General features: G+C 34.7%; 1 protein-coding gene across 6 annotated transcripts in view; it reads right to left on the reverse strand.

The window, feature by feature from the left end:
• Nucleotides 1–7,851: 7,851 nt before the first annotated feature.
• LOC145255813 (SPARC-related modular calcium-binding protein 1-like) overlaps nt 7,852–20,488 on the reverse strand; it is a 369,590-nt gene continuing 356,953 nt past the window's right edge. For all 6 annotated transcript variants that reach the window (XM_080114516.1, XM_080114514.1, XM_080114515.1 and 3 more), the window contains one exon: nt 7,852–8,173. In XM_080114516.1, coding sequence (XP_079970642.1) covers nt 8,097–8,173 — 77 coding nt within the window. In that variant the 3' untranslated portion in view covers nt 7,852–8,096. The remainder of the gene's footprint in view (nt 8,174–20,488) is intronic.

The raw sequence follows: 20,488 nt of genomic DNA on the forward strand, positions 1-20,488 counted from the left end.
ATATATATATATATATATGAACAAATGATTAATAAAACATGTTAAAAGACATCTTGAAATATATATATATATATATATATATATATATATATATATATATAAACTGTATTTCAATCAAACAAGGAAGTGCAGCTGAGACATAAGGGTCTACTGTGAATAAAGGCTAGATTTATAAGGAACATCCCAAGTGGGAAATTGTGCAACAGCAATAGTGGTTCGTACTTAACCTTAGCTTGTTTAGTGCATTTAGAAATTTCAGACCGGGTGCTCAATACTCTTAGAATATCAGCGCATTTCTGTAGCAAACAGATATAGTTTTAAATGTTTTATCATTGCATAATGTCCCATGTTTTGGAAAGTTTAGTTTTTAAATAGTGGAGAAAGATTTGTGGTTTTGAGAAAGAGACAATTTATCCCGAAATAATAAAATATTCTTCCATTAATGTATTAATAATAGTGATTAAAATTTTTTTCTGATGAATAAAAAGGGAGGTTACTAGTTACTTGCCCCCTAACTAAGGAAACGTTAAACACAATGTCAGTTTTTAATGCAAGGGAATCCAGCTTCCTAAGGGACAATATGGATTGGAACAAAAATAAAAAAAATTGCCTCAGTCCATGATAGAATAGACTAAGTGTACTAATGGAACAGTTGTACGCATGCAGCGGTCCTGCTGTTTTAATAGCGTCGGCGACCACAGCTCTCCAGATTGTAGAGCCGTCTTGGGGAGTTTCTCGCTGTTTTCCACCTTGATTCTGGGGTGCATCTCCCCTTGTTAGTTAAACGTACCCCCAGATACCAACCTGGAAATTTCTAGGATTCGGTGACGTACATACAACGCCTAGCCTTTTCAAATGATCACCCATCTGGTACTGGCCAGACTCATCGTTGCTTAACTTCGGTGATCTGGCGAGAACCGGTGTGTCAATATGACTGTGTCGTATCTAAACAGAATGAAGCGACTACTACATTATAAAGAGGTTTTTGAAGAAAAATACACTGCAACTGACATTCAATTCTGTGTAAGTCAGCGTAGAATGTTTTGATTGTTAGCGAAGCCTGCATCGTGCAGCCATATTTTCTATATTTTTTATGAGAAAGAAGCCCTGTAAGCAAATAGATACGTAGTTAGTTTGTTAGTTAGTTATGTATTTTTGTGACAAATAGAGGTATACTAAGCGACATCGAAAGAAAGTGTAGGTAGAGTGAAGAGAAAGACAGAGAGAGCGAGAGAGAAAGAAAGAGAGAGCGAGAGAGAAAGAAAGAAAGAGAGAGAGAGAGAGAGAGAGAGAGAGAGAGGAGGGGTTATTTAATAAATAGACAGAGAGAGGCTAAACCGATGAATATTTTCCATCGGCCCCAAAAATCAACATTCCTGTAATAACTCGTTCCCAGTTGATTGCGGTGTAATGTTGGTTCTAAGCAGTTCTATAAGGTTCACTTTCCCGGGCTTTACCATCTTTCTGCCTAAACATCTATTTGAGGGTCAGCGTGCCCCTTCTGTTTTCACTAGCACTTTCCTACCTTAGCGTCACATTTCTATCGGCAGGAAAGAAAGAAATACGACAGAGGGAAGCTGTCAAGAGAGAATGAGAATATGCAGAGGTAGAAGGAATTGTGGAAGAGAGAGAAAGTGTGTGTAGAAAGAGAAAGAGAGAGAGAGAGCCGAAGAGAGAGAGAGAGAGAGAGAGAGAGATAAGGGGGATTAGAGTGTGTGCAGGAAGTGTGAGGAAGATTGAAGATATATAGGAAGAAGAAGAAGAGAGAGAGAGAGAAAGAAAGAGAAACTATGCTTAACAAGAGAAAGGAGCTGAGCAGTAAAAGTGCGTGGAAGAGAAAAGGGTTGAAGGAAGAGAAAGAGAGGATGTGTACAAAGAGAAAAAGAGGGTTTAAAGAAAGAGAGTGAAGGGAAGTTGACAAAGGGGGAGATAGAGATAGAGATAGAGATAGAGAGGGAAATAGAGATAGCGTGGGGGGGAGAGAGGGGGGAAAATAAAGAAGGAGTGCGGGAATAAAAAGGGAAAATGGACTACACGAGGGAAAAAAAGTATGTGTACGACAAAAGAGAGAGAGAGAGAGAGAGAGAGAGAGAGAGAGAGGAGGCGCAGGAAAATATAGAATGTGGAGGAACCGAAAGAAACAGAGAGAGTGAAAGAGAGAGAGAGAGAGAGGAGAGAGAGAGGGAGAAGGGGGAGTTTATTTGTAAGAAGAGAGATAAAGAATTTGGAGAGTTAGAGATAGAGAGAGAAGGATATGTAACAAGAGAGAGAGAGAGAGAGAAAGAGAGAGAGAAAGAGAAGGAGAGAGAGTGGGGAGTGCATGGATAGAAAGAAACAGAGGCAGACAGAGAGGAGGCTATGTAAACGAGGCCATGTAAAAAAAAGAAAGACAGAGAAAATGAAAGATAGAGAGCGGGAGGGAATATAACTAGGGAAAGAATGTGGAAAAAAAACAAAACAAAAAAACAAAAACAAAAAACAAACAAACAACAAACAAAAAAAATCGCTAAACTTAATAGAAACATAAAGATAAGGAGAGATAACGTGGCCTGAAGTATGGTTCGAGAGATACCGGCCATAATCCGACCCAGATTTCATGCCACCATTAATGTTTTTTTTTTTGCCAAGGTACCTGGTCGATATTGTAAATTTAAATCAAGAGACCATCGTCTTGGAAACGTTTATATTTGTTTTCCAAATTTCCGTTAATTTTCTTGTTTTTTTTTTGTTTTTTTTGTTCTTGTTGTTGTTTACCATTTTTGGCATGTTCTTGGAATCGTCGAAGAATTACAAAGTCGTATTTTTAGTTTAGTTTTCTTTGTTCCTGTTTTTTTTTTCTTTTTAGATTTCGTAAAATATTTTCCTTCCATCGTCGCCAAAATCATAAGATATCAACATTATTGGTTTATTTATTTATTTATTCATTTTGGAAGAATTTTTCTGTCCGTTTAGTAAAAAAAAAAAAAAAAGAAAAAAAAGTCCGTTTGATGAAAGAAATGTCTTTAGAGCACACATAAGTTTATTTGTTCATTAAAAAATTCTTTTATTCGGTAATTGTTCTTTTTTTTTCGTTTTATGGCATTTTAATCGTAAATAAATATACAAAATGAAATAAACTTCAGAACTGACGTGTTGCATTATTTTCTTTTTCAGGATTGCATCATTAGAAAGCAGGATTAAATTGCAGAGAAACCTAAAATATAGGAAAACCGAAACCAGCAAAACCTCTGGAAATTCCACAAAATTAGAAATATAATTCACAAAGCGGATGTTTTTCTGGACAGCAGAAAAAAAAACTAGTTTTGGGAGAAAAAACCCAATAACACGTAGCAAATTTTTCTATAAAAAAACAATGTCCATTGTATTTTAAATATGGAACTGACCCAAAATGAGATAAATTAATAAATACCCAGAAAGTAATATTGTGCTACATAGTTCAATACAAATAAAAAAAATCACATTCTGAGAGAAAATCTTTAATTTACTCCTTCACATCTTGGCAGACAATGTTCCCCTTTTTGCCCTGTTTATTTCGAATGTTCCCGTTTTTATGTAACGTTTGGAAGGCTTCTGTTTTCTGCGAATAAGCACTGCAGGCCGAAATTATTTCAAATTTATTTCTCACACTATCATACTAATAATTATAAATGATTATAAAGGTATTCGAAAACGAGGCTACATCAAAGGGAGATAACTCTCATACTCTTGTCCAGGGTTGCCGGATTAGTGTTTTTAAAGCCAAATTTTTTCCGAAATTGGCATTTTTAAAACCAAGGTTTTTTTTTCCAAAATTGGCATTTTTAAAGCAAAATTTTCTGAAATTGGCATTTTTTAAAGCCGAATTTTCCCGAAATTGGCATTTTAAAAGCCAAATTTTTTTCGAAAATTGGCATTTTTAAAGCCAACTTTGTCCGAAAAGTAAAAATTGTCATTTTTAAAGCCAAATTAATCCGAAAAGTAAAATTGTTCCAAAATTGGCATTTTTAAAGCCAAATCTTTCCGAAATTGACATTTTTAAAGCCAAATTCTTCAAAAATTGGCATTTTAAAAAGCAGTTTGACCATCGGAAATTGTATTTATCTCTTTGCAAAGCGTAACATAATGACGAACTAAGGAAGAGCCAAGCAGACTGTTATATAGACAAGCAGGACATATGGAAATTCTATGGTGGTTTCTATATCAATCTGTATTTACTGTTAATAACAATATTCCTTTTAAAACAATTTACGAAAGGATACCAACAATATTTTATGTACATATACCATGCTAATTATTAGAAAAATAGCAAGACATCTTGAGAAATTTCACAGTACTTACTGCATCAAACTGTATACTTTTTCGTAATAATAATAATAATAATAATAATAATAATAATAATAATAATAATAATAGGAAATCTGAGGAGACTTGTTGTCACCCAACTTCCAAGGAACGCGACCAGTTGGTTCCAAGGAGAGATCTTTGACAACCCGTGTGAAAGCTCCCTGTGAGCCAATAATAATAATAATAATAATAATAATAATAATAATAATAATAATAATAATAATAATAATAAGACATTATAATAACTGTGACAAAAAGACCAATGAAAGTCCAAATTATTGATGTGGCTTGTCCAAACGATATCAACTCAACAGACAAGAAGAATGAGAATCTATGGAACTATCAGAAACTGAGGGTGAAGATTGCTAGACTGATGCTCTTATAAAACAGCTGAACTCCTTGGGAATCAGATACAACATCACCGTACTCCAGAAGTCAGTTCTGCTTGGCTTATCAAACATCCTGCGCCAGGTGCATTCCATCTAATTGACTATTTAACTATCTTCATTAGCTTTGGTGCAAGAGCCATTCTTCAGTGTATTTATTTAAAATTGTACTGTTTTAGTCGACGTGACGATGTGAATTGATTTTGGAACAATTTATTTTAAAACGAATAATAATCTTTGTTAATTAGACAATCTCATTTTTAAAAATGTGAAATTCCTTAGTGTATATTGATTATATGGATTTAACTAGTTAAACCTTTACCGGCCGCTGTATCATATATTTATAAGAACTTTGTAATAAACGTTTGAGTGTCTTTGTAATAAGATCAAGAAATCTACATCTTCTAAAGGTCTCCAGACTAAAGGCCGAATGATCTCCCCTTTTATCTGTTTCACTTAATCCTGTTAAATAAATAAATTATATAGAAAAAATACAATTCTAAATGAATCTGTTACTAAATTGAATATATTATGTAGTGACCTAAAGGTCATTAGAAAAAAAAACCCTCCTGGATAAACATCGAATCATTTACTTAACGGATGCACAAGATCAGTTCACGGCTGTGTGTGAAAGATTCAGAGACTTTAAAAAGATTTTTTTAAAATCTTACATAGATTTTTGTGCTGGTCGTTTCATAACAAGAATCGACCATCTTTGAAACGGCATAAATGCTACGTAGCGGCTATCTAATCTTATTCGGTCTATAAACACTATTTTTTTGTAAGCACTATAGCATTTTTAGTCACGTGCAAGCGACTCTATAAGTCACTCCATCGGTCGGTCAGGCTGTCGGTCTGTCCGTAACACTTTTGTGCTTGTCCTTTTTGGTTAAGATCAAAGGTCTGTTGTTAATAGATGCTGTTCTTAGCTTTTGAAGCTTTTCTTGGCCAAAATCAAAGTGTAGTATCTGTTCTTACTACATGCTGTACTTATTGTGATATAAAGTGGGGGATCACTTTTCTGTATTTATTTAATGTAAAATGATCACCCACTTTACAACCAGTCAGTCTCAAAGCCATTCAAGTCATTCTCCAGATCATTCAAGTTGTTTTTGAAGGATTTCAGTTATTTTTTAAGCATTGAAGTTAAGGTCATTCAATTCATCCTTAAGTTCATTAAAGTCATTCTAAGTCATTTACTTTTTATTTATTTAAGTCATTTCAGCCCATTTTTCGGTCATTTTAGTTTAGCTTTTAGAATTTCATGTCAATCCTACATTCACGCATTCATTCATTACACGAGAGCACGCGACTAATGGCTATCGGCCTTGTTAATATAAAAGAGTCATAGAAGGCTATAACAATGCAAGAAATGAAAATACAATGTGTGCAATAAGTATCCGATACAAAACAAAAAGTATATTTTTTTATTACACAAAAACAATAACAAAGTGCTATTCTCATGTATTTTTGTATGATTTTTTATACGAGATTTTTATTTATCCTACAAAAATACATAAGAATAGCATTTTGTTATTGTTTTTGTTTTCGTGTAATAAAAATAAATCAACTTTTTGTTTTGTATCGGATACTTATTGCACCCACTGTATGTCTCATAGTAAACCATATTTGTTTAATAATAACTTATTTACAGTAATCTAACGTATGTCATTGTGTTCTGCAATATATTTCGAGGTTGCACCTCTTTATCAAATTTGAGCGCTTCAAATGTCGTAAGATGGAGTACTGGGGAAGAGCTGCTAAGAACTCCCTTTCCTGCCTTGACAGGATACAAAACCATTTCGACATCCAGTGAACGAGGGCACTGCCATCTCTCATCTATCATTATTTTCATGACAAGAGCCCGACTGAGCTTCAATCTATTGTCCCCCTTGTAAAACATTCACAATAAACACTCGTCTAGCTACAGCAACTGTCAACCAACCTCATTACTCTCTATCAGCGACTAAAACTAAACGGAAATTCCCCGAGTAAAGTTTTTTTTTTCCTAGAACTGTTCGTCTATGGAACACAATACCTCAGGGCTCCTTTACAATTGACTAAAACGTGGTAATTATCAAGTCTAATGTAAATAAGATCTTGCTGAACGGTCCTCTTAAATAATCAAATTCCATCATTATCGAGCATCAGGGCATTATCTAACAGTCTATCCGACACTCATTAATTCTTATCCTCGAGTGGTTCTTAGACCTTTATAAGCACTAATATGCTAGTAAGCTGTAGTAAAAGAAGATTTAAAACACACACACGCTATTTGATAAAGAGGTTTAACCTCAAAATACATCAGGCAACTCGGTTAACAAATTAGATAATAATGTAGAAGTTGTGATTAGATGAAGAAAAATTTACTAAAAGAAAAAAGTTACATCGTTTTGTTGTCCTTAACACCGCCATATTTCAATATCTTTCATAATGATAGCTTTTTATGGCTCATATATATACATTACATACAATGCCTCAAGCAAACTATATCCCGTTATTATTATCATTTTTTAATTTTGACTTTACGTTTAAATGTTGGAAATAGGAAACCTCGTCAGGTTCCAAAGTTGTTCATTTTGTATTGTTTATCATCATTATGTCTTCGAGATATATATTCAGTTATATATCTTTTCTTTTTCGTGGTTCAATGTCTTTGAAATTGATTTAAGAATTCATTTTTTTTGTAATAAATACGAATAACCATTTGGTACTTCGATCTCTTTTACTTCATATTTGTTTTTTGTTTTTTTTTGTGTTTTTTTTTTTCAATTCTTTTCCAAGAATTTTTTTTTTCCTTCTGAAATGGATTCTGGTTCCAACTGTAAGCGTCTGGATTCTCTGAGAATATTTCCGTTTAAAAGTTTGTTTACGAAGCTTAGCTCACCTTGACAAAAAGCCAAGAGTTATAGACATTTTCATTCCTTTTTTATTACTATTTTTTTTTCACAAAGAAGATACAATTTTATTTCTTCATTTTTTTTTTTGTTTTCTGTCTGTCAGAAGGTGGAGCTTCAACTACGTTTTTTTCTTTTTATTGTATTTATTTCAGAATTAGCTTAGGAAATTATTCCCAGTGCAAAAAAATATAGTTTTATTTTTATATATAATTATAATTTATACATTAGCGTCGGTGATTGAGACGATAAAATTAACCAATTATTAATTCTTTTCTCCATTTTTTTTTTTCGTCTGTTATTTTTATGTCCGTTAAAAATAATAATAAAAAAATAAAATAAAATTAACAAAAAAAAAATAATAATAAGTAAAAGCTGTTCCCTTTTTGGAGCATTTTTTGTTGTTGATTTTTTTTTCTGTTGTTTAATTTTTTGTTGTTTTTCTTTTTGGAAAGCGTAGTATCCACGGAATTATCCAAATTCTTTCTGTTTAATCATCCTTTAAGTATTTGCTTAACGGGTTTTGTCCGCGTATGTGAGAAGATAACGTCATACTGTGGTAATTCCCTACAAAGACAATAAACGAAAAAAACAAACACGAAAATAAATAAATATCATGAAAAACAATACAACAGCAAAAACAAAACAGGGCGACCTATCTTAAAATGCTATTCATGAAATCGTTGACAAACCCCAAATCATTTTTGCGATCCAACCATATTTGTTATAAATAATTGTTAAATAGAATTGTTAAATAAAACTTTATCGCCGGGATTTTCCGTAAAACGCCGAAAGGTGCCGAACGAAAGTTTCATGATATTTTAATACATTTTTACAATGGTGTTTTTTCTTGATTCCAAATTTAATTTTCTGAAACTTTTATTAAAATTGTCAAATAATTATTCATTCTAATTTTTACGTCACAACAAAAATAATATTGTTTCTGTTTTATTCAATTAACTTTTCATTGAATTATCTTTGTATCTTTTTTCATTGAAAAAAAAAATGGCAAGCGTTTACTCGAAAAAAAAAACAAGAAAATCAGGAAAGTTTAGATCTGGATGGATACTTATATAGAATAATGGCCGCGTGATTACAGGAATTCTCCCGGCAGTTTACGTAAAACACCGGAGAATGTTGGACGAAAGTTTCCTGATTTTTTTTTGTTTGTGCAAATGCTAGCCAATTTTTTTTTCAATGAAAAATATATATTTTCAGTTATTACTATTATTATTATTAATAGTTGTAAAAAGGAATCACTATTCCTTTGATACAAAGAAAATAAATAATTAATTAGATAATCCAAATCAACAACAATAACAACAACAACAACAAAAACAACAGTAGCAGCAGCAACAAACCAATCATTGTAAGATAAGTTTCATGGATAAGCACTTATTTTTTAATAACAAACACATGATATAGCAAACATGATTATTATTTTATGATGTTTTTTCCCAAATTAAGATAAATATTTTTTTTTTTTAATAATAAATCATTGATAACAAACGAATGTGATCGTAAATGACGTTGGCTGCTGCGAGTACAATCTCTCAGCGTTTCGGTGCATTTCGGCATTTACCGTAAACTGCTCGGAAAATTCCGACAGTAACACAGCCTTTATTCTGAAAAAAAAAGTACCCAAATTGTTCACCAAGATTAATTCATAAATGTTCAAACAGTATTTGTTTTATCGTTATTTGATAATATGCACATGTCATGTTAAATTGTCAACAGCTCTAACACACTCCTCTTTTGGCACGGCTCTGATTTGGATGTTGATGGTTTTTATAGTCCGGAATACTTTGGTAATTTTTTTCAATAGACATCATTTTGAAATATACCACAGGTGAAAATCTAGGCGGTTACGGTTCAATGAATAAAGACAATCGATTAGCTGCAACCACTATCAACAATTTTCCCCACTCTATATCTGTGCCTACATTTAAACACAGATTCCATGAACAAGGCATTTTTCATAGAACTGCCCGCATGTGGGACTCTGTTTTATTGGCCTGCTTCCCGGATGATTACAATATGGTAGCCTTCAAGTCCAATGTAAACAAGTTCTTATTGAGCCGTCCACTTAAATAACCCAAATTCTACCCAATCGACACCATTAACAATTACTAAACTACCACCTTACATTCATTAACCCTTATCCTCAAGTGACCTTCGGGCCTTGATAAGTGGTGACTCCCTTGTAAAAAAAGCCCATTCAGGATGACGCCATCTGCTTATGAGATTACAAAAGTGTCACTGTCAATAAATTTGATAAATCTCTCTCTGGCACCAACTTGATTTGATATGCAGTGGTCCGTTTTTGTTCAGGAACAGTCTAGGGATGGTTTCTATTGATATTATCATTGAGTCAATCACATAGATAAAAATCTAGGGGGTTATAGTCCGGTGAATGTGGACCCATTTCAAGACCACACATCGTCCTGATGATATAATCATTAAAGTTTCCTCAGATGTAAGACATTTATGACAAAAACTTAGTGAACCAGACTGAAATTAATTCATGCTATATATCGGTGAATTTCAATAAATATGTTTGTTTTTTATGAAAATCGCTGCAAACAAGGCGTGAGGCCACTTGATGTAAGGAGCTAGCAAAAAATGAAATATGATTATCACAAAGCCACGAGATGCGTATTGACATTAGTCTTGAAAAGACCAAGACTATAGATAGGAGGCAAACAGTAAGCAGAAAGAGAGTTTTACAGTTCTGCAGTGTTGGAAGGAAGCTACGGGAATAGGAAACTGTATTATGATGAGTTTTAACCTCGAAATACATCAGGCAACACCAGGACAAAACAGCAAATTGATAGAGACCACCAGACTGACGAGGCAAACGAGCTAGAACAGATAAAGCTGGGAATAGATCGGACAATTTTGAAGAGCACGTGTCGTAATAGTATTCACAGAAAAGACTGAGACTAGCAACATCATTGGACTGTATAGATGTTCATGGATTTTGTTAACGATTACATGGGTGGCAATGTTAGAATGGGCCATCCTGTAATAAGTCACATATAACTCACAGTTTATGAATGGGGATCCTTAAAGTAATCCAAGAGATGCTAATTCGAAATATTAAGAAAATTACATGCAGCACTCGTTTGATTTTACTAAAATTTTCATTACGTTTTCATTTAGTAATTACTAGCATGGGTGCCCGGCGTTGCCCGGGTGTTTTGAGGTGTATGCTGAGCAAAACAAAACAAAAAAAACGGTCAATTTTTTTAAACTTTGACCCCTATTATAACCCCTTAACATTTATTGTTTAGGGCTCAAATAAAGTTATTAAGTTAGGTCCATGTCCAAGGAACCTATATCTAAAATTTCACTTGTTTAGACCCAAAATTGTAGGAGGAGTTTGGTAGAGTTCTCAAAGGTCAAATCGTTGAACTTCGACCCCTTAATCGCCAAATTTCTGTCCGAAAACCAATCAGATCGATTTTCCCAAACCTCAGTACCCTGTATATCAAATTTCGAATCTGTAGGCTTAAAATTGACAGAGTTATTGTGTAGGGAAATGTACACAGACACACACACACACTTTCACTTTTATATATATATAGATTTTGATGATAAGTACATTATTTTTGTTATTATCGCTGTTAAAAATCTAATATCCAATACCCTTGTAACGTTAGTTGTGGGCTTCACCTTTTAAGCACGTACGGAGCCTTCAATACGTCTCCAGACTTCTTTTTGTACAGACATTTAAAATTGTCGTAGCCTCTTGAAAGTTTAGTACGTCATTGCTATACATCTTATGATATGACTGACCAATTTTTATGATTTGACGTCTAAATGAATAACTACAGTAGGACTTGGAATACACCATTCTAAACCCTGATTGTCACAGCTGGTGAATTTCAAAAATGCAATCCGGACGTAAGGGCATTTTAGAAGAACGATATGTAATAAAATTTTGTTTTAAAACAAAAAAAGTACAGCAGAAAAGTATGGAATGCTTCAAACTGCTTTTAGACCATTTTTGCATGTGGGATGAGTAAGGAAGTCAGAACACCAGAGTTGATTGGCCAAATAAAGAATTTCATGGATAAAGACCGCCGCGTGTTTATAGAGATAATAAGCACCACCGTTTGATGTCAGTGTGGGAACTGTGCACACAGTTATTCACGAGGAACTAAAGATGCAGAAGATTTGTCCCAACGGTACTCAGAGAAAATCAGAAAGAAAGACGTTGTCATAACAGCAGGGAGATGTTCAAGCGGATCAATTCAGATCCCGAAGTTCTTAATGCTCTGGTAACGTGTGATGAAAGCTGAATCTACTATTATGAATCAGAGACCAAGAGGCTGTTTTCAGTGGAAGCATGTTGGCTCTCTCAAACCCAAGAAGGCTTGACAGAGCAAATCCACCCCGAAACTTATGATGATCTGTCTTATTGACAACACAGGCATGATATACACGCGCTGGGGTCTCACTGGACAGCCAGTCAACAAGAAATACTATGTTGTTTCTGTTTTATTCAATTAACTTTTCATTGAATTATCTTTGTATCTTTTTTCATTGAAAAAAAAAATGGCAAGCGTTTACTCGAAAAAAAAAAAACTAGAAAATCAGGAAAGTTTAGATCTGGATGGATACTTATATAGAATAATGGCCGCGTGATTACAGGAATTCTCCCGGCAGTTTACGTAAAACACCGGAGAATGTTGGATGAAAGTTTCCTGATTTTTTTTTTGTTTGTGCAAATGCTAGCCAATTTTTTTTTCAATGAAAAATATATATTTTCAGTTATTACTATTATTATTATTAATAGTTGTAAAAAGGAATCACTATTCCTTTGATACAAAGAAAATAAATAATTAATTAGATAATCCAAATCAACAACAACAACAACAACAACAACAACAACAGTAGCAGCAGCAACAAACCAATCATTGTAAGATAAGTTTCATGGATAAGCACTTATTTTTTAATAACAAACACATGATATAGCAAACATGATTATTATTTTATGATGTTTTTTCCCAAATTAAGATAAATATTTTTTTTTTTTAATAATAAATCATTGATAACAAACGAATGTGATCGTAAATGACGTTGGCTGCTGCGAGTACAATCTCTCAGCGTTTCGGTGCATTTCGGCATTTACCGTAAACTGCTCGGAAAATTCCGACAGTAACACAGCCTTTATTCTGAAAAAAAAGTACCCAAATTGTTCACCAAGATTAATTCATAAATGTTCAAACAGTATTTGTTTTATCGTTATTTGATAATATGCACATGTCATGTTAAATTGTCAACAGCTCTAACACACTCCTCTTTTGGCACGGCTCTGATTTGGATGTTGATGGTTTTTAGTCCGGAATACTTTGGTAATTTTTTTCAATAGACATCATTTTGAAATATACCACAGGTGAAAATCTAGGCGGTTACGGTTCAATGAATAAAGACAATCGACTAGCTGCAACCACTATCAACAATTTTCCCCACTCTATATCTGTGCCTACATTTAAACACAGATTCCATGAACAAGGCATTTTTCATAGAACTGCCCGCATGTGGGACTCTGTTTTATTGGCCTGCTTCCCGGATGATTACAATATGGTAGCCTTCAAGTCCAATGTAAACAAGTTCTTATTGAGCCGTCCACTTAAATAACCCAAATTCTACCCAATCGACACCATTAACAATTACTAAACTACCACCTTACATTCATTAACCCTTATCCTCAAGTGACCTTCGGGCCTTGATAAGTGGTGACTCCCTTGTAAAAAAAGCCCATTCAGGATGACGCCATCTGCTTATGAGATTACAAAAGTGTCACTGTCAATAAATTTGATAAATCTCTCTCTGGCACCAACTTGATTTGATATGCAGTGGTCCGTTTTTGTTCAGGAACAGTCTAGGGATGGTTTCTATTGATATTATCATTGAGTCAATCACATAGATAAAAATCTAGGGGGTTATAGTCCGGTGAATGCGGACCCATTTCAAGACCACACATCGTCCTGCTGATATAATCATTAAAGTTTCCTCAGATGTAAAACATTTATGACAAAAACTTAGTGAACCAGACTGAAATTAATTCATGCTATATATCGGTGAATTTCAATAAATATGTTTTTTTTTTATTAAAATCGCTGCAAACAAGGCGTGAGGCCACTTGATGTAAGGAGCTAGCAAAAAATGAAATATGATTATCACAAAGCCACGAGATGCGTATTGACATTAGTCTTGAAAAGACCAAGACTATAGATAGGAGGCAAACAGTAAGCAGAAAGAGAGTTTTACAGTTCTGCAGTGTTGGAAGGAAGCTACCGGAATAGGAAACTGTATTATGATGAGTTTTAACCTCGAAATACATCAGGCAACACCAGGACAAAACAGCAAATTGATAGAGACCACCAGACTGACGAGGCAAACGAGCTAGAACAGATAAAGCTGGGAATAGATCGGACAATTTTGAAGAGCACGTGTCGTAATAGTATTCACAGAAAAGACTGAGACTAGCAACATCATTGGACTGTATAGATGTTCATGGATTTTGTTAACGATTACATGGGTGGCAATGTTAGAATGGGCCATCCTGTAATAAGTCACATATAACTCACAGTTTATGAATGGGGATCCTTAAAGTAATCCAAGAGATGCTAATTCGAAATATTAAGAAAATTACATGCAGCACTCGTTTGATTTTACTAAAATTTTCATTACGTTTTCATTTAGTAATTACTAGCATGGGTGCCCGGCGTTGCCCGGGTGTTTTGAGGTGTATGCTGAGCAAAACAAAACAAAAAAAAAACGGTCAATTTTTTTAAACTTTGACCCCTATTATAACCCCTTAACATTTATTGTTTAGGGCTCAAATAAAGTTATTAAGTTAGGTCCATGTCCAAGGAACCTATATCTAAAATTTCACTTGTTTAGACCCAAAATTGTAGGAGGAGTTTGGTAGAGTTCTCAAAGGTCAAATCGTTGAACTTCGACCCCTTAATCGCCAAATTTCTGTCCGAAAACCAATCAGATCGATTTTCCCAAACCTCAGTACCCTGTATATCAAATTTCGAATCTGTAGGCTTAAAATTGACAGAGTTATTGTGTAGGGAAATGTACACAGACACACACACACACACTTTCACTTTTATATATATATAGATTTTGATGATAAGTACATTATTTTTGTTATTATCGCTGTTAAAAATCTAATATCCAATACCCTTGTAACGTTAGTTGTGGGCTTCACCTTTTAAGCACGTACGGAGCCTTCAATACGTCTCCAGACTTCTTTTTGTACAGGCATTTAAAATTGTCGTAGCCTCTTGAAAGTTTAGTACGTCATTGCTATACATCTTATGATATGACTGACCAATTTTTATGATTTGACGTCTAAATGAATAACTACAGTAGGACTTGGAATACACCATTCTAAACCGTGATTGTCACAGCTGGTGAATTTCAAAAATGCAATCCGGACGTAAGGGCATTTTAGAAGAACGATATGTAATAAAATTTTGTTTTAAAACAAAAAAAGTACAGCAGAAAAGTATGGAATGCTTCAAACTGCTTTTATACCATTTTTGCATGTGGGATGAGTAAGGAAGTCAGAACACCAGAGTTGATTGGCCAAATAAAGAATTTCATGGATAAAGACCGCCGCGTGTTTATAGAGATAATAAGCACCACCGTTTGATGTCAGTGTGGGAACTGTGCACACAGTTATTCACGAGGAACTAAAGATGCAGAAGATTTGTCCCAACGGTACTCAGAGAAGATCAGAAAGAAAGACGTTGTCATAACAGCAGGGAGATGTTCAAGCGGCTCAATTCAGATCCTGCAGTTCTTAATGCTCTGGTAACGTGTGATGAAAGCTGGATCTACTATTATGAATCAGAGACCAAGAGGCTGTTTTCAGTGGAAGCATGTTGGCTCTCTCAAACCCAAGAAGGCTTGACAGAGCAAATCCACCCTGAAACTTATGATGATCTGTTTTATTGATAACACAGGCATGATATCCACACGCTGGGGTCTCACTGGACAGCCAGTCAACAAGAAATACTATGTTGAGGTTTTAAGTGAGTTCAGGAAGAAATTCTCTCGGAAGAGGCCCGCATTCTTCAAATTAGGTCAGTGGCGTTTCCACCAAGACAATGCACCTCCACAACTCCATCCTTGTCACAGACTATTTGACCAAGATGGGCAGCAAGACAGTTCCTCACCCTCCCTATAGTCCAGACCCTTCGCTCTGTGACTTTTGGTTATTCCCTAAGCTCAAGGAAAATCTTAGAGGCTGTTGTTTATTAGGCAATTGAGCAAATGAAAGAGGCTGCGACGAGGGTCATTGACATGCTCACACAAGAGGACTTCAAAGGGACCTTCCAGAAGTTGTGAGAGCAGTACAAGTGCATTGCAGCCAGAGGAGATTACTTCAAAGGCGACTAGAATTTCATGTGTGTACTATCAATATAAGTGCATGTACGAAAAAGCCTGGAAACTTATTTAAGGCATCTCGTACGTATATAGATGACTCATGTGCCAAGTTAATGTCTCGTCACCATTTATGCCGTGAGCGTGACGTCACGAAATTAAAACGATATATAGGCATCAGCATTTAAGGAAAAGGGAAGAGGGGGGAAAAAGATTAAAAAAAAAAGAAAAGCATGCGAGTCTCCTCCCTCTACTCCTTCGAAAGCGAGTCAGGCGACCAGTTGAATTACTGCAACAAAACAGCGGATTGTACCTATTTACTATGCCTCCCCACGGGACAGAGTTAGACACCAGGGTCGTATTTTAACGTGGAGAAAAGGTACAAAAATAAAGATTGTCTCAGTCGTGAAGGATTTCTCCTCCACCGAAAGAGAACAAGAAATGGAAGTGCAGCATCTGAAGAACAGATGGTGTTTATTTGCTCCCCCACTGAGCAAATTAGGCACAAGGCCGTTTTTAATGTAAGGTAAAAACCAGCTCCCCTAAAAGTAGGCAAAAAGGGGGCACTCTGGTTACCAAAAATAATAATTGTCCCAGTATAGAGGGTTTCCCCTCCATTGACTGGTACAAATTATCTTAAGTGCAGCATCTGAAGAACAGATACTACACTTTGATCTTGACCAAAAGGCCGTTAAAACAGCGGATTGTAGCTCAAAAGAAAAGACTGCTATCTGATTAAAAAAAAAAAGATTTAAAAAGAGGCAACACGACTGCGCCGTGTTTTAAATACGTGTAGTCGACTTGCGTGTGAAATCAGACGTAATGAATAACTTTTTCTTTCACTTAAAAAAGTTTGTGTCAAAGTTTTTCTTTTCTTTGCAATTCTCTACACCATTTTACCCATTTTAAAAGCAATATCAACATTACACCCTTTTCTCCCAACTTCCACGTTTTGTTTTTATGGAATGTGTTCGACCGAGCTTTAATCTATGGTGAATCCTGCAAAACATTCACAAAAACTTGTTTAACTACAACAACTGTCAATAGTTTCCCTTTCTCTCTCTTTCTCTTTATCCCTCTCTTTCTCTCTTTATCTCGCTCTCTCTTTCTCCTTTTCTCTCTCTCACTCTCTCTCGCTCTCTCTCCCTTCCTCTCTTTCTCTCTCACTCTCTACATAAAACTAAACGCAGCATTCATTAACTAAATTTCTTTCCTACAACTGTCCGTATCTGGAACACAACACTGCGGGGCTGCTTATCAGCTGACTATAATATGGTTGTTTTCAAATCCAATATAAACAAATTTTCAAATAATTAAACTCTGCCCAACCACAACTATTAATATCAATCATCATAATGTTTTCTCATCATCCACCTTTATCCTTGAGTGACCTTTGGGCCTTGATAAGTGATTACAGCTTAGTAAACAAAATATTAACGAGGGCATATCTAGTGGTAGCTATTTGCTCGTACCTACTGTTCAGATATATATTGGAAAACGGGAATCGTTTCAGACAAAAGGCCATGAAGGAATAAGGTACAGGATGGCCCACTTAAAAGTAGCCTGATATCTTTAATCTTTCGCTTAAAGACCAACTGACACCACAAGACAAAATGCAATTCTTTTTTCAACAAAATATAACTAGATGCCACATGTCTCACTGATATGAGTTAATGACATGCTTACAGAAGAGAGAAAAATAAGTAAGGGGTTATGGCCACCACGTTCCCCGGTCATCATGTGATTTTTATCTTTGGGGGGACTTTAAAACAAAAAGTTTATGCAAATAATCCTCACAATCTAGACCAACTAAAGAGAACATTATAAACGCTACGAGGAGAATCACAAGAGAAAATCTACAGGCAATATTTGCAAACGCTGTTTAACGTGCCCAGAAATGCATAAATGTAAACGGGGGCACTTCCAGCATCTTTTATAACACCGCAGACAATTTAACCAATAAAAGAATGTTCCTCCTCTCTACTACATTTTCTGGGCTATTTTTAAGTGGGCCGCTCTGTAGTTGACTCTGCTGAGTAGCGAGATCCAGGTCAATAAAATGACATATCTGACAGAGAGAGTTGTAGGCTAAACTCACGATACTTTGGAAAAAGCTTCAGAACCGAGAAAGTGTCTATTTAAAAATGGTCTAAGAATCAAATGGTCAGTCATAGTCGAAGGTTACATGAAGGCTCTGTTTTCATTGACCGAAAGGTAAGGGACAGTACCATATATTCTTCAGTATTACACCACTTACCCTTGTTCCTTCACCTTATAGTTCTATTTATAAATGGGACCAAAGCACAATTTTTCACTCTTTGCCACAGTGTTATTTTCTTTATTGTTTTCATAGTCGTTATTGCCATTATAGCTGTTATGGCAATTATAGTTGTGACAGTCCTTATAATTGATACGATCCTTATAATTGATACGGTCCTTATAATTGATACGGTCTTTATAATTGATATGGTCCTTATAATTGATACGGTCCTTATAATTGATACATTCCTTATAATTGGTATGGTCCTTATAATTGATACAGTCCTTATAATTGATATGGTCCTTATAATTGATATGGTCCTTATAATTGATATGGTCCGTATAATTGATATGGTCCTTATAATTGATATATTCAATATGATTGTTTTAGTTGTTATAGTTGTTGCAGTCACTATAGTCGTTAAAGTTATACAGGCCGTTATAGTTTTTTTTTTTTTTTTTACAAAGGAGTCACAAATTATCAAGATCTGAAGCCCTCTCAGGATAAGGGTTAATGAGTGTATGGAAGTCAATGGGACAATATCATAGTAATCGTTAGTAGTGGAAATTTGGTAAATTGGATTACTTAAGGGGAACAGCACACCAAGGACTTGTTTACATTGGACTTGAAGATGACCATATTGTAGTCAATTGGAAAACAGGAAAACGAAACAGAGTTCCACAAGAATGCTGTTCTAAGAAAGAAGCTTTGCTCGTGGAATCTACGTTTAGGTTTAGGCACAGATAAAGAGTGGGGGACATTATTGATAGTGGTTTCAACTAGATGGGTGTTTTTTGTGAAAGTTAACCCGGGGGGGCATAGATTGGAGCTCAGACGAGCACTTGCCATGAAAATAATGATAAAGTAGAGACAGGCTCGCAATGTATCTTCTGTGAGAAAGAGGTTGCAGAAAAGAGAAAAGGGCATCCCCCCACTAGCCTACGAAGTCTATTTTGAATTCTGTTAAGGCAGGATCAGCTGCTTCGAGCAACTCCTGTTCAGATGTGGCAACAGTACTCCATCCTTGGACGTACTTGGCTCTTATACAAGTAGAGAATTGCGTCAGCAGTGAGATATCTACTGGAGCGGTAAAACGATCTCACCATTTTCCTAGCAGCCTTGGCAACGAATTTGTTGTACGTGTTCCATTTCAGATCAGGAGAAAAGGTCAGATCCAGAAGCTTTTCAAAACGTGGAGCCTCCTCAAGGCAAGAGCCATTCATTTCAATTGATGCCAGACGGGGATCAGAGTGTTGATGATGTAAAGATAGAAGCTTGGTTTTAGATGAATTAAAATTAACCAGCCACCTTGTTAAGGTCGTTAAAGTCGTTATAGTTGTATTCATTAAATCGTTATAATTGTTAAGATTGTTAAGGTCGTTATAGTTGTTGTCATTAAATCGTTATAATTGTTAAGATTGTTAAGGTCGTTATAGTTGTTGTCATTAAATCGTTATAATTGTTAAGATTGTTAAGGTCGTTATAGTTGTTGTCATTAAATCGTTATAATTGTTAAGATTGTTAAGGTCGTTATAGTTGTTGTCATTAAATCGTTATAATTGTTAAGATTGTTAAGGTCGTTATAGTTGTTGTCATTAAATCGTTATAATTGTTAAGATTGTTAAGGTCGTTATAGTTGCTGTCATTAAATCGTTATCATTGTTAAGATTGTTAAGGTCGTTATAGTTGTTGTCATTAAATCGTTATAATTGTTAAGATTGTTAAGGTCGTTATAGTTGTTATCATTAAATCGTTATAATTGTTAAGATTGTTAAGGTCGTTATAGTTGTTATCATTAAATCGTTATAATTGTTAAGATTGTTAAGGTCGTTATAGTTGTTATCATTAAATCGTTATAATTGTTAAGATTGTTAAGGTCGTTATAGTTGCTGTCATTAAATCGTTATCATTGTTAAGATTGTTAAGGTCGTTATAGTTGTTGTCATTAAGTCGTTATAATTGTTAAGATTGTTAAGGTCGTTATAGTTGTTATCATTAAATCGTTATAATTGTTAAGATTGTTAAGGTCGTTATAGTTGCTGTCATTAAATCGTTATCATTGTTAAGATTGTTAAGGTCGTTATAGTTGTTGTCATTAAGTCGTTATAATTGTTAAGATTGTTAAGGTCGTTATAGTTGTTATCATTAAATCGTTATAATTGTTAAGATTGTTAAGGTCGTTATAGTTGTTATCATTAAATCGTTATAAT

Source organism: Euprymna scolopes, chromosome 31 (genome assembly GCF_053919585.1).
Source record: "Euprymna scolopes isolate OS-2025 chromosome 31, ASM5391958v1, whole genome shotgun sequence".
NCBI lineage: Eukaryota > Metazoa > Mollusca > Cephalopoda > Sepiida > Sepiolidae > Euprymna > Euprymna scolopes.